Raw genomic sequence first — 20,612 nt, forward strand, 5'->3', positions numbered from 1 at the left:
AATGTGTGAACTAGAGTTTTAAATATTAAGCATGTGTATATGTACTGTATGAATTTGATTAAAAAATATATTATCAATTGAATGATGTACTTGTAAAACTATGTTCTCATATTTTCTAACGGACAATTTCTTTTCAATTTCCATACAATTTCAGCAAATTATCTACAGAAGCATGTACATACAATGAACAATGTCACATTTCTAAATTATTCAGTTTTTATATTTAGTAATGAAGAATTTACTGAATGCATTACTTCAGCTATTCCATTCTGCTATTCATCCAAGTTTCAGGTTCATGCCAAATATTTATGGTGAATCTCACTTTCTTTGCATAGTTCTGGTAAGACTTTGAAAATGGTAAGAATTAATCTTATGTCATAATGAACTCTTGTTTCTTGAGAGGGATGGAGAACGTGTACTATATATTTTTGTCTGATCTTCATTTCTGCTTAGAAAAGTTCTTGATTTTACAAGTCAATAATTATGTGGAAAAAAAGAGCTGACTAATGATAAAAAAGACAAATGCTATACTATATTTCAATCATAGCCAAAGATTATAAATTTACAAGGCCCTGTAGATAGATATACAGATGAATTGATAAATAGATAGATGTATAGACACATTGAAGAATTTATAAATTGGATGAATGATAAACATATTGGTACCTAAACAAAAGTCTGGGTGGCCATTTGGTCTGATGTGTTCTCCTTTACAGATCACTGACATCTCACCTCTGTGTGTGTGTGTGTTCAAGTCTCAGGCTCTGGGTATGTGAGAAAGCTTGCCAGTAGCTTCACATGGTTCAGTGGTTCTTCCATGGATTTTCTGGTTTCTTCCTCCACCAGATATACTGACTACCATGTATATGTTATCAATTGCTAAAAATGGCATTAAATCCAAAACAACAAGAACCTAAAAAGGTCTGATTATTATTTCAAGTTGTAATCTCATGCAATACAACAATAATAAAAAAAAAACAGCAAAATAATCACAATAATGAATATAAAAGTGCTTAATAGTATTTGCAATCTTGAAGTAAATAATTAGAACAACTATTTTTATCAGTAAACATTTATTCACTGCAGAAACAAGTAAAAAAATAAAATATAAAAATTAAAATGTCAACAATAAAATTAACATGCTTACAAATGGAAAAAAAGATGATGTGGAACTAAAAATATTACATTTTATGTGGATTCCTAGTCACAAATAGAATATCTTAAGCAGAATTTCCTTAAGGATAAAATATTTTTAAAAACAAGATTTTTCATAATTTTTTGAAAGTGTGTATTAATGCAAACAGTTTTGAAATGTCATGAGCAGCAGAAAAATAAAAACTTTAAAACTTTTGAAAGTATTTACAAAAACATCTACATCAACTTTCTCTTTTGAACTCCAGATACCAGTGTATGTGTAGTAATAAAAACCAGAGTATTCAGACATACTAACACATCTAATCTGATCTCGATCTCTCTCTCATATAAAAAAACATTGAAAGTATACATAATTTCACATGTTGCACAGATATTGAAAACAACATAAAAGTTAGGAAAGTGACAAGCTTGACTGATTATACATGTGGGTTTGATACAAATGCTGACAAACTTTGAATAAAAGTTAGCAAACTGGCAAGCCTGACTGATAATACATGTGAATTTAAAATACATACTGAGAACCATGGAAGAAAAGTTAGTACAGTGGCAAGTTTGATTGAATATACATGTATATGTTTTATAATTTACTTTTATATAGAAGGATTGCACACACTGCAATTTTTACTGCCCTTGATTGATTCGGTAAATGAAAAGCTCCTCCTGGAATGCGGCACTGAATATTTTCAGTCAACTACTATATATACTCACTTATAATCTTGCAAACTGCAAAATTGTCAAGTACATTAAAGCACAGCTATACACATACATAAAGACTGCCAGCCATGCACACTGGGTGATAACTGCAGTCCTAATGCCCTAATATCACGGCGTTATTAGGGTTTTAAAAATTTTATCAAGTCAGGTACCCAATGCAAGCTGATTGAAAAATTCATCTTGCCTTTGGAAGATTTCAGCTTGCCAAATAATATGAGAACACAGTATCACAGCTTAAATTAAAACATCAGGTAAAATAAAATATGTTTAAAGGAAATCATGTTATATAATTTTACAAATAGAGAACTTCTTTTCTTAATTTGTACTTGAAAACCATAGGCAGATAGATAGACATGTAGATGAGAAGGAAGGGTTCAAATCCATATATAGTTTTAAAAAAACAAAGAAAAACATATATATGTACGTAGACAGATAAATGGATAGCTAGATAAGGGTTTTGGAAATAACTAAATTTTTAAAAGAGAGAGAGCTGTTTAGGTAAAAGACTGTGAACTGAAAAATTAAAACTGTTTCTTTGTAACCGGTTGATTAGATTTGTTTGTATAAACTTTGTCAAGTTTCATTTTCTATGCCTGGATATGCTACTATGCTAAACTCATCACTTCCATTACAGCAACAATAATGAAAGTTCAGATATTTTGATAATTTATTTATACTCATAACTGTAAGATAATTTGTTTTAATAATAATCATCTCAATTATCACATAGTCACCTTAAGGTCTAAGCCATGCATTAAAACAATCTTTGACAAACTGACTTTTGAGACAGATCTGAGTACAGTTATTTTTTTCAATTAAATTATTTACCAAAACAAAAGTATTTATCAATCTCCTGTAATTATCACATAAATAACAGAAAATAGAAACTGCTTGTGAGTGCTAAATGTTTGGTAAATCAATTGCGCTTTTTAAAAAAATCAAGATAACTAATTAATTACAAGAACCTCTTATTTCCAAACAACCTGTCAAAGAAATCGCATGAGTTAAATTATTAACAATTATCACCTATTTACCAAGTCACTTTGAAATATGTAACTTGCATCCAAACAATGTCAGACACACTGATTTGTGAGAGTCTACAAACTCAGCACATATTGAAGCTCGCAATAAGCTGGCGACTAGGTTAGAACTTGAAAGCCTAGAAATCCTGAATAGATACAGACATTTTGATTAAAAATGTAACTGATAAGTTCAAAGATAAATAGTTATTTCCTATTTGCCAAAACTTGCTTCCGATAGTAAATATACACATTATGATTTCTGTGCAACAAAAGGTGAGGCTGTCTTTGATGCTGACTACAAAATAGAAATGACAGACTTGGACAAGATGTCATTTGAAATAAGAGGTCAACAGATAAAATAAACTGGACAGTTATGCAAAAAAAATATATGTTACATATAAATGTTAATAAAGGTGGTGATATATTTACTGTGGTGAGATTCCAGTGTGTACAACTTCGTAACATAATGCATTATGAACTCTCTCTCTCTCTCAATATGTTGACCTTGCCTGCAGGCAAGAACCTTGCAAATCTGATCTTGTCCAGGGTATCAGGTAAGTGAATTTGTAAATCCATAAAAGTATTGTCCTTTCCATCAGTCAATAACAAAGAACATATGTCTTTCATAAAAATTTTCAGAGAATCACACTTGATGAAAATATTAACCTTAAAATACAATGTATTCTCCACTGTAATTGTGGGAGTTAAAATTAAAGCAATCATAAATGAAAATACATACTGATGAACATACAGCTAATATATTCCATTGATACAATATCATAATGCATGTTTGGAATTTGAAAAAAATTATTTTGAAAGACTTCAATTATATAGCATTTATCAAAAACAAAAAAAAACCAATAATAATTCACATCAATATTTACTCATGTCTACTTTTACCAGCTAATACCCATATAAATTATCTATGGAATGAACACATCAAGCTCAATCTGAAAACCTGTGTACCTCAAAACAATAAGAGAATCCCAGTATCTTATGTTTACTTAATATGGTAACACAACACACATCACACAATTTAATGAATATTGTGTCTTGACTAATTTCTCATTCTAAATGTGAACATAGTATTGCACTAGTCTACAATCTTGTTATAATCTACGTGACATTCAAAACCGAATGCTGTAATTCATAAATTTTCTTTTTTGTACTCTTTAATTATTTTTAAGCAGGTGATCTAGACAAAGTCATAATCTAATTATTTTGTGCACAAATAATCTAATTTAGAGACATTTGTTTTAGTACTTAAAACTTAATTTTTGCCCAGACTGAAGTCTAATAGCATGTTTGAGAAACAAAAATTATGTGCAAATGCTGTACATAGATAATGTTAACTAAATTTCTTTTTATGACACATTTGCATTGTCTGACATTTGTATATTAAGTGAAACTAATACAAGAACCTTGGTCTTTCTGTACATTACAAGAGCCTACCTATGGAGCTATGAGGGATTTTACTAGGTCTGTTTTGGGACCAAACATTCAGTCCCATTCCCAATGCCAATTTTGCCCAATCTAAGCATAAAAGATCTGCAATGAGAACTTTTAAAAGTTCCATGTCCTATAGTATACTGACTTTGGGAAAGTCATGAGTGCAGCATGGAATCTAAGGAATCAAAGTAACCTAGACTAAAATTTCAGGGTCCATGCTGGACTCTTAAGATTCTGTCTTGAGTTGCAGTAGGATAAAGTTGATGAAAATAGGAAGAAATTAGTGCAGAAAGTGAAAAATGTATAATAATTAAAATAGTCACTTAAACTGACGTTTCTAGAAATTGTATGTCAAGTGATTAAAATACTAATGAAATACTAGTAAAACTTTATAAATATAGTACATCATTTCTTATTTTTCATAACAATAGTTGCATAAAATGGCAACCTCAAAAATAGATTGCAGTTGAAAATCAGCAACAGTTTTTAAAGTCGAAGTCCTCTTTTCACTCACTTTTTTCAAGAATCATGGGTGAATTTTTAGTGTGAATTTGGTAGAGAGCAATAGCATTAATGGCATTTATAGTCATTACATTAACAACTACAAAACATAAAACATATTCCTCTAACATTTCACCTTTCTCTTTGAAGTGAAAATTGACACAAAAGTCTATCTTCTAACTTTTCACCTTCTCTTTGAAGTGAAAATTGACACAGAAGTCTATCATCTAACTTTTCACCTTTCTCTTTGAAGTGAAAATTGACACAAAAGTCTATCCTCTAACTTTTCACCTTTCTCTTTGAAGTGAAAATTGACACAAAAGTCTATACTCTAACTTTTCACCTTTCTCTTTGAAGTGAAAATTGACACAAAAGTCTATCCTCTAACTTTTCACCTTTCTCTTTGAAGTGAAAATTGACATAAAAGTCTATACTCTAACTTTTCACCTTTCTCTTTGAAGTGAAAATTGACACAAAAGTCTATCTTCTAACTTTTCACCTTTCTCTCTCTGAACTGAAAATTGACTCAAAAGCCTAACCTCTAACTTATCATCTTTCTTTTCCCAGGGAAAATTGACACAAAAGTCAATGTTTAATTTGATTACTAATGCAATGAATTGAAACAAAAGGGGAAATTACATGGATTTAATGCAAGGTGAAGTTAACTTTGCTTTTTGGACACTGGGCTATCGAATTATTTAATTGTACATGAATCAGTTCTTTGTAAAACAAATTATGATTTAACATCATTTAAAAATAAATATAAACTTTTTCCAATAAGACCTTTGTATATGCAAAATTTCCAAATTCCATGTAACATGAATGCCATTTAAAAATGGTAGAAAAAAAACTTTAACATTGAACTCAACCTGAAACACTTAAACAGACACCTCAATCTAGGGCATTGACAGACACAGACAGATGCATGGACAGATGGATAGGCATACAGATGCCAAAAATGATCACTATGCTGAATTTTCACCAGGAGAGGCTTGACAAAATTCACTAGATATCAAAATAAAACATTCAAGTGCCTCTCATACCAAGCTGAACCTAGATGAAGTGTTGACAACATTTACAGCGACACATGTATTCTATTTAGCAAATCCTAATGAAATAGTCTCTATTAGCTGTTTCTCTTTTCATAGCATTGTTATAGACACCTGATGGTCAATACATATGAAATTATACATGATAATTCTGTACAAGTAAGCTTGGTGTTATAGAAATCAAAGATGTCTAAAAGTAAAAATAATTGGAGAAATAACTGTGACTTAATCATCAGGTCTGATTAATTCTCTGCTATATTCTGTTTGATGATTTTGAGTGCAAATATGTAAAGTTTACATGAATTTACTGTGATGTCAGCTAACATGTGATTCTTGATTCCAACTTTAAATACCAAGTGTGCACTAAAATTTAAATTATCTGTCTATAGGGAGCCCCTACCCTATTTCCTGGATTCAATCTTACGATGATGACCCTTGTTTTACCAATCAACATATTTATTTTGAATTTCTCATTGGATATGTGCTATTTGGTGTATTTTTGGATTCCTCTTTGTTTTATTTCAATACTGTTTGGCTATGTTAGTATATATGATAGGCCTGCATATGACACGTGCTACTGTCACAAGTTTCATAATACACCAGTGACACCTTTGCAATTGCCAAAGGTGTGAAATCTTGGAATACAAAGTAGTTTTTGATGGTACTATTGAGACATGCTGAGGAAATGGGGGCCAAGTGCTTTTCTCAAGGACACACAAAGGTTGGTGACCCAGGATAAATGGATGGGTATTGAATACATGCTGAGGAAATGGTGGCCAAGTGCTTTTCAAAAGGACACACAGAGGTTGGTGACCCAGGATAAATGTATCGGTATTGAATACATGACCCCTAGATGGCTCAGACTCTCTACCAACTCAGATACTGCATTTTCTTTACAAAGTAACAACAGCTTGAAATGCAAAGGTGAGTACTGTTAGGATCCTTAAGATTTTTACTGAATGGAGTATACATGGATATAAATGATGTAAATATTAAAATTTAAAATATCAACCTCAGAAACAGAAGGAATATGGTGTATATGTTTTTAAAGTTTTAACTAAATCAGGATATTTAAAGGTAAGGTATGCTGCACACAATAGCATGAAAACAGGCTGAAATATCTCTTTCTAATACAACAGCAAACAAACTTCATTCACTCCTTTGGAATTATCAGAATTATAAAGTGTCAGAATAAAAGTGTGATATTGGATTTACAGTATCCATGACCTAAATATCCATTTTCAAACTCAGTTACTTCAAAAGCAATGAATTACAATAAACATATTTAGTATTCTTTACACATTAGTGTTATCCAATGCAATATGTACATGTATAAGTAAACTCTGAAAACACATTAAAGTCATGTACAATGCTTTAGACAGTTACATCCAATGCACATGGATTTAATATTGAAGATTATGTAGTTATACTAGTGTATAATGCTTTATGCACATGTAAAAACTGACGAATTTAATATTGACAATCATAAAAATGTGTTGAATTCCTTGTTAATGTTAGGCATTTTTTTATATTTTTGTACAACATCACAACCAAGAAATAAACATTTTTATAAAACTGACATTGATTTTCAAGAACAACAATGAACAATAAAAATGAACATAAATTACAGTAACATAACATAATTAGCTCCCATACACTTCAACAAATATAAGAATTAAGTCATATCATTATCAAAGTGTATTAAAAAATCTATGGCATCATATTTTTCAATTATTACTTACAAAATATTTTGAAGGAGATGCAGTCTGTTTTGGTTGAAAATGACTTTCCCACCGTTATCAGTTTCATGAATGTACATAGGTTTCAGAACAGGTGTAACTGGGATGCCCCATCTTTGAGTCAACAAAAAGATTTTTAAAAAATTAACCATAAACCATCCACCTCTTTGTTCAATTTTCATCAAACAGCCCTACAAATATAGGAAATAAAAAAACACATAAAATCCTCAAAGCAGTACTTTGATGCAGTTTATCTTGCAACTCCAACTCCTTAGCTTGAGATTTACTTCCCCTTGCCAGTTGGAGTTGTCCTTTTTGCCACGTGGAATTTGTTTGGAGCAGGAAGTGGTTTGGCTGCTCTAGCTCTTGTTTTCTCTGCCTTCAGCTAAGATATATATACACAGAATAAGACATAATAATAATAACTGGAGTATTAAATCAAACGTCAGGAAAAATACTTTTAATTTTCAGTTTCGTGACACTACTTTTATGAACCACAACACTACTTTAGTTTGATCTTACAAATACACATACACAGTCATTTCACATGTAAGTGTGTGTAAACAGACAGAACTAGACCTACTTCCATGGCCTACCATGGCAAATCCCAATGATTACTTTTATTATTACATAAGGTGGCGCTATACAGTTTTGCATTTTGCATAGGGTTAGGATTTTAAAGAAAAAGAATGTCCCCGGCTTTCCTCACTGGTTATACTGGCTATTTAAAAAAGACCTTGTATATCTTAGGTATAATGCAAAGAACCTTTAATTCCCTTTATTTTGGTGTATGATTGATGGGTGTACTATGGGTTATAGAGTATACAGCTTGGCCTTACTTCAAATGTGCACCTTTCAAAAAAGTGCTAGCTCTACTTGGTCATTTTCACTTCCTGAACTTCAGAGGTAAATTGTATAAAAAAGAGACGATAACTTTTTTTACATTTTATATATTTGGTAATTCATTCATTGCACTTTCAGAAGCTGGTATTGTCTAGTCTGGCAAAATTCATTTTCCCTATTTTAATAGCTGCTATGTATACTGTACTTTAGACTAATTCAGACTGATTTTTTAACACAAGGGAGCAGTCATTTTAGTTAGCAGTGTGCTTAAATCATGTAAAATTTCCAAAAGTACAATATCCAAAAGAAATATCATCCACATTACATTAATGTAGCATAGAGGTATGCAAACATTCTCTCCACTGTGCATGTTTTAAATGCGAACTACTTCACCTTACATACGTCACTCTCTCAAAAGTACATATTATCTGGTGAGCGCCACCTAACCAACCCCCCACACACATAAACAATACTGACCCCTACCTTTTTTGTACTGTAACAAAAGGGCTAATAACACTTAATCTATGTACATACTTAATCTATGTAAACACTTAATCTATGTACATACTTTTTAATGCAAAATAGTTTTAGCTTTACTGTATGAATGAAATTCAAACTGAAGTGGGATTTATACAAGTTTGATTCAAAGCATCAAAGGAACATCTATGCATTGAGGTACAGGAAGGCAACTAAATAGTTTGAACCCTGGTGTGTTCTACAGAAGCATGGGTAGAACAGCTGTATCGAATGCCTGATCAAGTGTGTAATATCAAATGGGTGTGGAATAAATTAGGAGATATATTACCCTCTCCTGATATCTCCTCTCATAGTAATCCATGTCAGATTCCCCTGGCCTCTTCATGGCTGACATCATCTCTGCCAGATCTGCATCATCCTGGTCTGTGGCACTGCCCTGGGGACCACCTTTTATTAACACAAAATAATTAAAATCCATCTAGTGTTTGAATTAGTATTAAAATAATGTGACAGATCAAAACTAGTAATAAATCTTGTTGTAAATGCAGATGATATAGTCACCAGAGAATTGCATTTAATTTTTTTTTTTTCTATGACTGCTCACCAAAAACAGTACTCCTTCATTACAACATTGTCCATAAAAGCCACAGAGTATATTGCCTTATAGGCCATTTCAGAATCTAGGTTACTCCCTTTGAATTGGAACTCTTCTGTTCACTATGTGCATATGACTTGCTTGGCATCTAAAATTACAAGGACTATTTATCCAAACACCTGCAATCTGTCACACTCAGGGATCGTCCTGGGCTTCGCCAATGTCGCAAATTGCGATTTTTTTTCCTTATTGGCAACAAAAATATCCCATCTGGCAATTTTTTTGGTGACAGACTTTTTGGTTATTTAATTTGTACATACAATCATGGATTTGGACTGGATAAATTAAAAGGGAGAATGAAAGGAAGCCACAAACTTGACTAAGCAATGCATTGGAATCACAAACGATCCTTTGTTCGTATTGACAACCCCATCTTTACAGTGCATTGTTACATCATAATCTGCTTATGCTGACATCTTGGCTGAGTACTGTACGCTGTGATACAGTCAATCATGCTACTGAACTATACCTACAACTGGCCGACTTTTGAAGACGCCAATAGAACAGATACAATTAATTGAATGGCTAATCCTTTTTTTTACATATACCAATACAATAGTTTTGCTGAACCTTCATAGAAGACTGATAACATTTGAGGTACCTACTACTGTGTATAAATACAAAGCAAATGGAAAAAATCTCAATCACAATTATGTCTGTTGCCAGTGCAGCATTTTACTCATTGATCTTTTCCTTTTGCCATCAATCCGTGTTACGGCTGCTGAGATTTAAACTCCGCAACAAGAAATAGCACAAAAAAACCCAGTTTTGCATAATTAATAATAATTATTTATTTCTCAAAATACAGGAGTGAAAGAATCTCTAAACTGGGTGTGAATTTATGCTTATATATACGGTCCAATATTGCCAGGTGTTGAGTCGTGTAAATTTCATTCATGGGAATGGAGATCCTATTTTGCTTGTCGAGAAAATTTATACAGCATTCAGTGATCATTCTTGGGATTTAGGAAGCAATTCACTACAAGCTTTGTAAACCTAGCCGGGGAGGGGGGGCTTGCTGATAGACTACTGGTGTCACCTGTCAGCACTGTGGACTGTGAACGTGGATTCAGTAAGATGAACCTCTTAAAAACTGACATCAGAAATAAACTCTGCATCTCATCTCTCGAGAATTTCATGAGAATCGGCATGTACAGATGTGAAAAATTAGACTTTGAAACTGCATTCAACAAGTGGGCAGCCCTAAACTCGCGACAGATCTTTATGTAACACTTTGTAACATTTTGTTAATGCTTGTTGTAATTAAAGTATTAACTAACCCATCTTTTGTAATTTTCATTGCCTGTTACAATTAACACTTGGAAAAATGTACACTACTTGTTCTGGCGACACTTTTTGAAAATTGTTGACAAAATATTGAGGTTGGTGATTTTTTGGCGACAGCTTTTTAAAAGCCAGGACCATCCCTGCACACTGTTATAGTAAACAGTTGTAAAACCCCGAGATACCAAAATTAAAGCAAGCCCAACATGCTGAGGTTCAGACATTTACTGTTTTATTTCTGTATATCAGTAGATTTCTCCATAAGATGTGAATTGGTATGACTGGTTTTAGATTTATTTTCTTCCATATGCTTACAATAGATGGATTGAATGATGTGCAAATATCTTGTCTGCTGAAATTTCCTTTCATACTAAGACCCTTTTAAATAATTGTCTGTCAGCACACTTTGTTATGACAATAAGCGTTAACAAAATTCAAAGCAATGCATGCAAAAAAGCTATGATGCTGACAGTATCATGTATATGTAACTCAAATGTTGTGACATTTACCTGGTCATAATCAAAAGTTCCTTTAAAGACTGAAAACAGAAAGCACTACAAGTTAAATTGGATTTCAGTGGATTTTTGCAGGTGTCTTATCATATTTCTTTATTTCACTTGTCCCTAAGCACTAATCAGATAAAATTATTTGAAACAATTGTAGACCTACTAAACAGAACAGAATAGAACAAGTACTTATTGTAAAATATCATACACAGGTCATACATATAAGGCATATGAGTCAAGAATAATCAAAGTTATATAAGAAGCCATTATAGGGTAATTAATATATATATATATAGAGAGAGAGAGAGAGATAGAATTATAAATATACACCAGACAGAACGGAAAGTGCTATCCCTGGATTCTATAGAAGAATGCTTGATAATAGTAGGCAGAATTAGTATTTTAATACAAATAACACTATCATACAGGTTAGAGAATTTTTAATTCATACTATACAGAGATCTGAACCCAGGTCTGAGGGTAAACAGCACCCATTGCTTTGCCTGCACACATGAGCCCAAATTCCCTCACGACTAAGCACACATCACCAAAAAATGATGTTACTCAATTGGTGTTATATGCACTCGTGTGTAGCAGACACACTCGCATGATTGCCTAGTAATCAATTCTCATGTATTTACACAGTCATTCTGGATTCCTATGAAAGAAATCAAGGTATATATAATTAATTATAGAGAATTATAAATATACACCAGATAGAATGGTGTATATTTATAATTCTCTATAATTAATTCTATATACCTTGATTTCTTTCATAGGATTCCAGAATCCATTCAGTCTGGTGTCATGAAGACTTTCTGTTGGAGAAAACTAAAATGTGATCTCAATAATTATGTCACATTGAAAAAGTCCACTCAGCAACACAACTTTACAAGAGGATGCACATCAACTTACAATTAATTTCTTTGTGATTCTGGATTTCTTGGACCCTTATATATGTAGCAATATCAGTGGATTTTCAGTAGATTGTTATTGTTTTAAAAAAGGAAATACTCCAATATTCACAAAGCATTCATCCTTAAGACTAGCTTGATCTAATCCTGACCTTCCAGTGCTCTCTCTCATCCTTAAGACTAGCTTGATCTAATCCTGACCTTCCAGTGCTCTCTCTTATCCTTAAGACTAGCTTGATCTAATCCTGACCTTCCAGTGCTCTCTCTCATTCTTAAGACTAGCTTGATCTAATCCTGACCTTCCAGTGCTCTCTCTCATCCTTAAGACTAGCTTGATCTAATCCCGACCTTCCAGTGCTCTCTCTCATCCTTAAGACTAGCTTGACCTAATCCTGACCTTCCAGTACTCTCTCTCATCCTTAAGACTAGCTTGATCTAATCCTGACCTTCCAGTGCTCTCTCTCATCCTTAAGACTAGCTTGATCTAATCCTGACCTTCCAGTGCTCTCTGTTTCAACTTATGGGCCTTGATGGATTGTACATTGGCCCGGAGGAATGGATGATCAGAAGATGTGATGGGCTGACTGAGATATTCTTCAGGTGGAGCGCCTGAAAAAAAGCAGTACTCATGTTAGGTCCATCCTGATGCAGATTGTAATGCAATGTAGGAAGAGATGGTTAGAAAAATCCTTGATCTTTGCAAGTGAGGACAACGAACTGAGCTGAGTACTTTTGTCACAGGCCTAGATTTTTTGCCAATATGTACAGAAATTTTTAATCTTTGTGTACTTTGATATGAATTTTAATTCTCTGCCAGCTGATGATTTTAGGATCTTTCCACAAATATCTATCAATGTGTCCAAATACAATTTTTTTTACAACAATATTGTTTTTACTGAATGCTATGTTGATTGTACACATGTACAGATCAAACAAACTAAAAGCACAAGAATACTAATGATCTGATGAAAAAATTTTCTTTTCTTTGTAATGTTTTAAATTTTCAAACAAACCTTCTATATCTTAATGCCAAGATTATCGTATTGATTTCATCTGGATTGATCAGCTTTTTGCAACGTCAATCCCATGACATCTAAATCATGGTAACTTTGATGTTTTCTGATGGCATAAATCCTTCACATACTTTTTGATTTGGATGAGTGAGTCAGTTTGTGCATGCAGGAGTGAGTTCTTTTGTACTATTCAGACAGCTCTGGATACATCCCTAAGTGAACTTTTCAGCAAATTGGGTCCTATCCGTAGCATTCACCCTATCTCAAATACTCATCCAGCATGCATCTGGATAAAGCTACTATGTACACTGACAGGTATGTCAGATTCCTATGGAATAACAATGGATTAACACAAAAATGTCATCACTTTCAGGGGAAATGGATACAGTAATCTTGGAATGAGGAAAGGAAGGTTAGTTTTTTAAAATTTTTAAATATTTAAAAAAAAATATTCATTAAATTTTTAGCAATACTGTGATTTTATCCCATCAGATCTGCAGTAGTATAAGTTGCGGAGGGACCAAGAGAAACCCAAAGCATCATTCATTAATACACTAAATACAACATCCCATATGTACTCACTTATAAATCGAGTCCAACTGCAAACTGTACATACCTACATCTGCCATGGCATAATGTACTCACAGATCTGGGTCTTTGCAATTTCTTACGAATATTCAGTGGAACAAACAACATAGATCCTGATCTGCTGGTGCATTATGCGATGACAAATCATGGTGCATATTGTTTACAGATGGACTTAATCTATAAGCGAGTATATATGGCATTCACAACAACAGGTTTTTGAAAATTATTTATCACGAATTATTAATATTGAATTGTATACTGTTTCCTGAATAATTATTTTTCAAATTTATTCCACAACATTTATATATGTGCTAGTATATATATATATATATATATATATATATATATATATATATATATATATATATATATATATATAATATATTAGCGGTGCACAGTATTACCAGTATACCACTGTATTTTATTTCTGTGTTAAATACGACTGTACTCATTCAATGCAATGGTACTTCAGCAGTTTTGGTCCGTAAGGAATGTGTGAGTATTCTTGTTATGAATTTAATGATAATAATGGCATCTTTTCATGTTTCATGACAAAATAAAAAATAATTAAAACAATTATTATTATTTGTGTTACAAAACAGTGTCAGCTACAGTGTAAGCTTAATCATCTAACTTTAGTTGAAGGTTTTAGACTACAACATTTACAAAAATTAATGTTAACATACAAATAGCAAATTCATTTACTATAAGGGATTGACAAGTTTTATGAGGCTCTGGATCAGGCAATATCCAGTATCCCCAACAATGAAAGCCTTTACTTACTAGGAGACTTCAATGCTAGAGTGGGAGCTGACCATGAGGCCTGGTCCACCTGTCTTGGCTTTTACGGAAGGGGCAAGATCAACGAGAATGGTCAGCGACTGCTGGAGATGTGCTGCTCCCACAGCCTATGTGTGACCAACACTTTCTTCAAATGCAAGGAGATCCACCAGGTGTCGTGGAGACACCCACGTTCATGCCACTGGCACCAGCTAGACCTCGTCATCACCAGACGTGCAGAACTGGCCAGTGTCCTCCTTACCCGCAGCTACCACAGTGCCGATTGTGACACGGACCATTCCATCGTGGCCAGCAAGGTGCGAATATTACCCAAGAAGCTGCACCACGCCAAGAAGAAGGGTCACCCACGTATCAACACCTGCTGTGCAAGCAACCCAGAGAAAACACAGCAGTTCATCAGCAAACTGAAGGAAGCCCCCACCAAAGTGACGCCTGATGACACCATTGATTCCAAGTGGTCCCATATCTGTGACTCTGTGTACAATTCAGCCATCACAGCTTATGGGAAGAGGGAGCAAAAGAATGTTGACTGGTGCGAGGCAAACTGGGAGGAGATGGAGCCCGTGACTGAGGCAGAGAGGAAAGCCCTCCTGGCATACAAGGCTGCATCTAGCCCCAGAACACTACAAGCCCTCAGGATTGCAAGGAATAACGCCCAGAAGACAGCCCGCCGCTGTGCCAACACCTACTGGCTGAACCTTTGCAACAGTATACAGACAGCTGCTGACACCGGGGATACAAGAGGAATGTATGAGGGTATCAAAAAGGTGACAGGCCCCCCCAGCTATAAGACCGCCCCCCTCAAGTCCAAGACGGGCGAAGTCATCACAGACCAGGGGAAACAACTGCAGCGATGGGTTGAGCACTATCTCGAGCTATATGCAACCCAAAACAATGTCACTGGAACTGCCCTGGATGCCATTCCAGACCTGCCTGTCATGGAGGAGCTAGACACACAGCCCACCCTGGAAGAGCTCGAAAAAGCCATCGATTGCCTTGCCTGTGGGAAGGCTCCTGGAAGCGACGGCATTCCGCCTGAAGTCCTCAAGAGTGGAAAACCAGCACTGCTCCAGCCCCTACACACACTCCTCTGCCTTTGCTGGGAACAGGGATACATCCCACAGGACATGCGTGATGCCAACATCATCACTTTGCACAAAAACAAAGGAGACCGTAGTGACTGCAACAACTATCGGAGCATCTCCCTCCTCAGCATCGTCGGAAAGGCCTTCGCCCGTGTTGCCTTGGCGCGCTTGCAGATCCTAGCCTCCCGCGTCTACCCAGAATCCCAGTGTGGATTTCAAGCCGGCAGGTCAACTGTAGACATGATCTTCTCACTACGTCAGCTGCAGGAGAAGTGTCGTGAGCAGCGGATGCCCCTCTACATTGCCTTCATAGACCTGACGAAGGCATTTGACATGGTTAGTCGGAGTGGACTCTTCAGACTCCTGCAGAAGATCGGCTGCCCCCCACATCTGCTTGCTGTCATTATGTCGTTCCACGAGAACATGCACAGCACAGTGTGCTTCAATAGCGCAACATCTGAAGCATTCCCAGTCATTAGCGGAGTCAAACAAGGCTGTGTCCTTGCACCGACGCTCTTTGCCATCTTCTTCTCCATGCTTCTCCAGTACGCATTCAAGGACTGCAGCGAGGGAGTGTACATCCATACCAGGGCTGATGGCAAGCTGTTCAACATCGCCCGTCTCCGTGCTAAGACTAAAGTCACAGAGGTACTCATCCGTGAATTGCTCTTTGCCGACGATGCAGCCTTGACATCACACACGGAAGATGGACTTCAGCAGCTGGTATGCTGCCTCTCCCATGCATGTAAGGAATTTGGACTGACCATCAGTTTGAAGAAAACGAATGTCATGGCACAGGACACAGACTCCCGTCCCTCTGTCTCCATCGATGGGTACAATTTGGAAGTTGTCGAGAACTTCATATACCTCGGGTCTAATATCTCCAGCTCACTCTCCATTGATTCTGTGGTGGGCGGCAGGATTGCCAAGGCAGCAGCAGTGATGGCCAGACTTAACTAGAGGGTCTGGAACAACCCCAACCTCACAGAGAAGACCAAACTGCGTGTCTACCAAGCATGCGTGCTCAGCTCACTTCTCTACAGCAGCGAAACATGGACCACCTATGCAAGACACGAGAGGAAACTCAACAGCTTCCACCTGAGATGTCTGCGGCGCATTCTGCACATCCAGTGGCAGGACAAAGTACCCAACACAGAGGTTCTAGAACGCGCCAACATGAACAGCATGTTCTCCATACTCAGCGAGAGGCGCCTTCGCTGGCTCGGCCATGTCAAGAGAATGGACCCAGGTCGCATTCCCAAGGACCAGTTATATGGGGAGTTAGCAGAAGGTGCACGACCAACTGGACGACCACATCTGCGCTACAAAGATGTTTGCAAGAAGGATATGAAGACAGCAAACATCAATGTCAATGACTGGGAGAGCTGTGCAAACAACCGTTCCAGCTGGTGTCTAGCTGTCAGGCAGGGAGTTCAAAACGCAGAGGAAAAGAGAAGAATAAAGCAAGCTGAAAAGAGAGCTAAAAAGAAGGATAAGCAAAAGCGTACTTTGGAGCTATGCCATCGTCTCTCGTAGACGGACGGATGCCAAGGATAACATTAACCATGGTACTGATATATGTAGGTGTATTGTGTTATCCATGGTATTGATTTATGAAGTGTATTGTGTTAACCACAGTATTGATATATGTAGGTGTACTGTATTGACCATGGCATTGATATATGATGATTTATTATATGCTCATTTTTTCCCCGTTAACTTTACATTGTCTGAATCGTTCAGTATTACCCGATACTGAACTTGCGCGATAATACACATATAGCATTCACATGCATAAAGGAACTACTTTCTATTATAAACAAACAATGGACGCAGATGCCAGCACTTTTGATTTGTACACAAATCATGTACACTTGCGTAAGAGGCTCTTTACGTTGTGGTTGTTTAAATTTGTTTCTGAATGAACTAAAACATGTTTTGTGGATTGCCACATACCAGCTGCTTTGGCACATTCCACGTTGATACAATGTTACGGATTTAGGCTAGCTACTGGATATAACAGACACAAGATAAGGTCCTTACAAATAACATACAAGTGACAAGTCATATACTCTCTTCTTTAGCTGCTGATAAGAATGGCAAAATAAAATATACTTACAGTTTTACATCCTGAATTTCCTCAAAATGTATTTTCTTAATTCTGCAAATCCAAATTACATGAGCCATGTCATAGGTTTTCAATCTGGATTACACATTTCGAAATTGTGCTGTAATTTCGATAATAAGTGCAATTGCATCCTCCTTACTGCACTTAAAATGAAATAAGCATTAAATTCCATAGCGTCTTTTTGATAATTGCAATTGAAAGACTTCATATTTTTCCCAAATTATGATTTCAAACATTCAATGACAGAACCACAAACACATTTGCAGATGTCAACACGCTTCTCCCTAGCTTATTAAATCTCATGTATTTCATGTGGAATTGTCACATACAAATCCAGTGCATAATCACGAAATTTCCTAGAATCAAGAAAAATACCAAAATCTATTCATTCCAGATCAAATGGAAAAGTTGTTGCAATGCAAATTCATTCACAATATGACTCCAAATTTCAATTTTAACTAGACACACCATTTTCTTTCGAAAGTTATGTCGAGCGCGCGACTAAGTCCAAATTTATCTGGGCAGAGTTATGTGCGCAGTAATAATGTTGATTTGTGTAATGAGGAATATGTGCTTGTGTATTTAGTTTGGAATGTGGCATACATTCATTTACATTGTTTCTTGTAGTGTATTGTGTTTATATAATTAAACCTTAGGTAGAAAAAAAAAATGAGCATATAATAAAAGGTTACTGCATTTGTATGGGAAAATATGAACGAGTTTTATCGGAAGGATATACTGCACTCCCAATGTCGTGCAGTATTCCATCCCAAAACTCGTTCACATTTTCCCATACAAATGCAGTAACCTATAAGTACTGTATTAACCATGGCATTGATATATGTAGGTGTATAATATTAACCATTATATTGATATATGTAGGTGTGCTGTGTTAACCATGGTATTGATATGTAGGTGTACTGTGCTAGCCGGGGGGTCCCGAGTGGCCGAGTGGTCTAAAGCGCTGTCCGTTACGGATCACTGCCATCTCACCTCTGTCTGCATGGGTTCGAGTCTCGGATTCAGCCTATGTGGGTATGTGAGAAAGCTTGCCAGTAGCTTCTCGAGGGTCGGTGGTTCTTTCCGGGGTTTCCCGGTTTCTTCCTCCACCATTGATACTGGCCGCCATGTATAGCCTATCGCGTGCTGAAAAATGGCATTAAACCCTACAACAACAACAACTGTGCTAGCTGTGGTATTCATATATGTAGGTGTACTGTATTAACCATGGTACTGATATATGTAGGTGTATAATATTAACCATGGTATTGATATATGTAGGTTACTGTATTAAAAATTGTATTGATATATGTAGGTGTGCTGTGTTAACCATGGTATTGATATATGTAGGTTACTGTATTAAAAATTGTATTGATATATGTAGGTGTGCTGTATTAACCATGGTATTGATATATGTAGGTGTATAATATTAACCATGGCATTTATATATATATATATATATATATATATATATATATATATATATATATATATATATATATATATATATATAGGTGTACTGAATTAACCATGGTATTGATATACGTAGGTGTACTGTATTAACCATGGTACTGATATATGTAGATGTATAATATTAATCATGGTATTGATATATGTAGGTGTATTGTGTTAACCATGGTATTGATATATATATATATATATATATATATATATATATATATATATATATATATATATATATATATATGTGTGTGTGTGTGTGTGTGTGTGTGTACTGAATTAACCATAGTATTGATATATGTAGGTGTACTGTGTTAACCATGGTATTGATATATAGATATATATATAGGTGTACTGAATTAACCATAGTATTGATATATGTAGGTGTAATGTGTTAACCATGGTATTAATATATAGATATATATATATAGGTGTACTGAATTAACCATAGTATTGATATATGTAGGTGTACTGTGTTAACCATGGTATTAATATATAGATATATATATATAGGTGTACTGAATTAACCATAGTATTGATATATGTAGGTATACTGTGGTAGCCATGGTATTAATATATAGATATATATATATAGGTGTACTGTATTAACCATGGTATTGATATATGTAGGTGTATAATATTAACCATGGTATTGATATATGTAGGTGTACTGTATTAACCACAATATTGACAGGTATACTGTGGTAGCCATGGTATTGATACATATATGTACTGTGTTGCACATCTGCCTCCCCGAGATACACTGGTGAGAAAAAATGAATAGAAATCTGGCATCTTCCACTGAATGAAATTAAAATTATGGATAGATCTTTAAATACAAATGCAGTGGGTACAACTGTACTAAAAGTTAAATGTATTACTATGTTAAATAAGTGATTGCTTTACAGGCTAAGAAGACACGATAAATGAAGACAAACATTCATGATGGATTCGTCCAAAATTGACTGTTATTCAGAAAAGTTTCTCGTTGCTAGATTGTGATTGTCTGTTTGGTCTAAGATTACATTAAACAAAGTGGTCACTAGATGAAGTTTGATACCAGATTGATTACCAGTCAATTATGTCTGGATGTTTATGGAAGCCATTATCCTACAATTGTATGCACTATGAGATCATCTAGTTAATTCTTCCACACCTTGTCTGTTTAGTTAAGATAGCTTCATATGTTTGACTATTGGAGCTCCCACATAGCATACAGTGCCTACAC

The 20,612-nt window shown here is 35.1% G+C and overlaps 1 protein-coding gene across 1 annotated transcript in view; it reads right to left on the reverse strand.

Annotated features, from left to right (window-relative positions):
• Positions 1-1,071: 1,071 nt before the first annotated feature.
• Positions 1,072-20,612, reverse strand: part of LOC149779603 (protein FAM221A-like) — a 30,780-nt gene continuing 11,239 nt past the window's right edge. The window contains exons 6-8 of the mRNA XM_089940373.1: positions 12,804-12,917; positions 9,278-9,396; positions 1,072-8,014 (exon numbers count right to left, since the gene is read on the reverse strand). Of these exons, the coding sequence (XP_089796499.1) occupies positions 7,913-8,014; positions 9,278-9,396; positions 12,804-12,917 (335 nt within the window). The 3' untranslated portion in view covers positions 1,072-7,912. The remainder of the gene's footprint in view (positions 8,015-9,277; positions 9,397-12,803; positions 12,918-20,612) is intronic.

The sequence above is a fragment of the Sinohyriopsis cumingii genome, chromosome 17 (genome assembly GCF_028554795.1).
Source record: "Sinohyriopsis cumingii isolate HCF-2022 chromosome 17, ASM2855479v2, whole genome shotgun sequence".
In the NCBI taxonomy this organism is placed as follows: Eukaryota; Metazoa; Mollusca; class Bivalvia; order Unionida; family Unionidae; genus Sinohyriopsis; species Sinohyriopsis cumingii.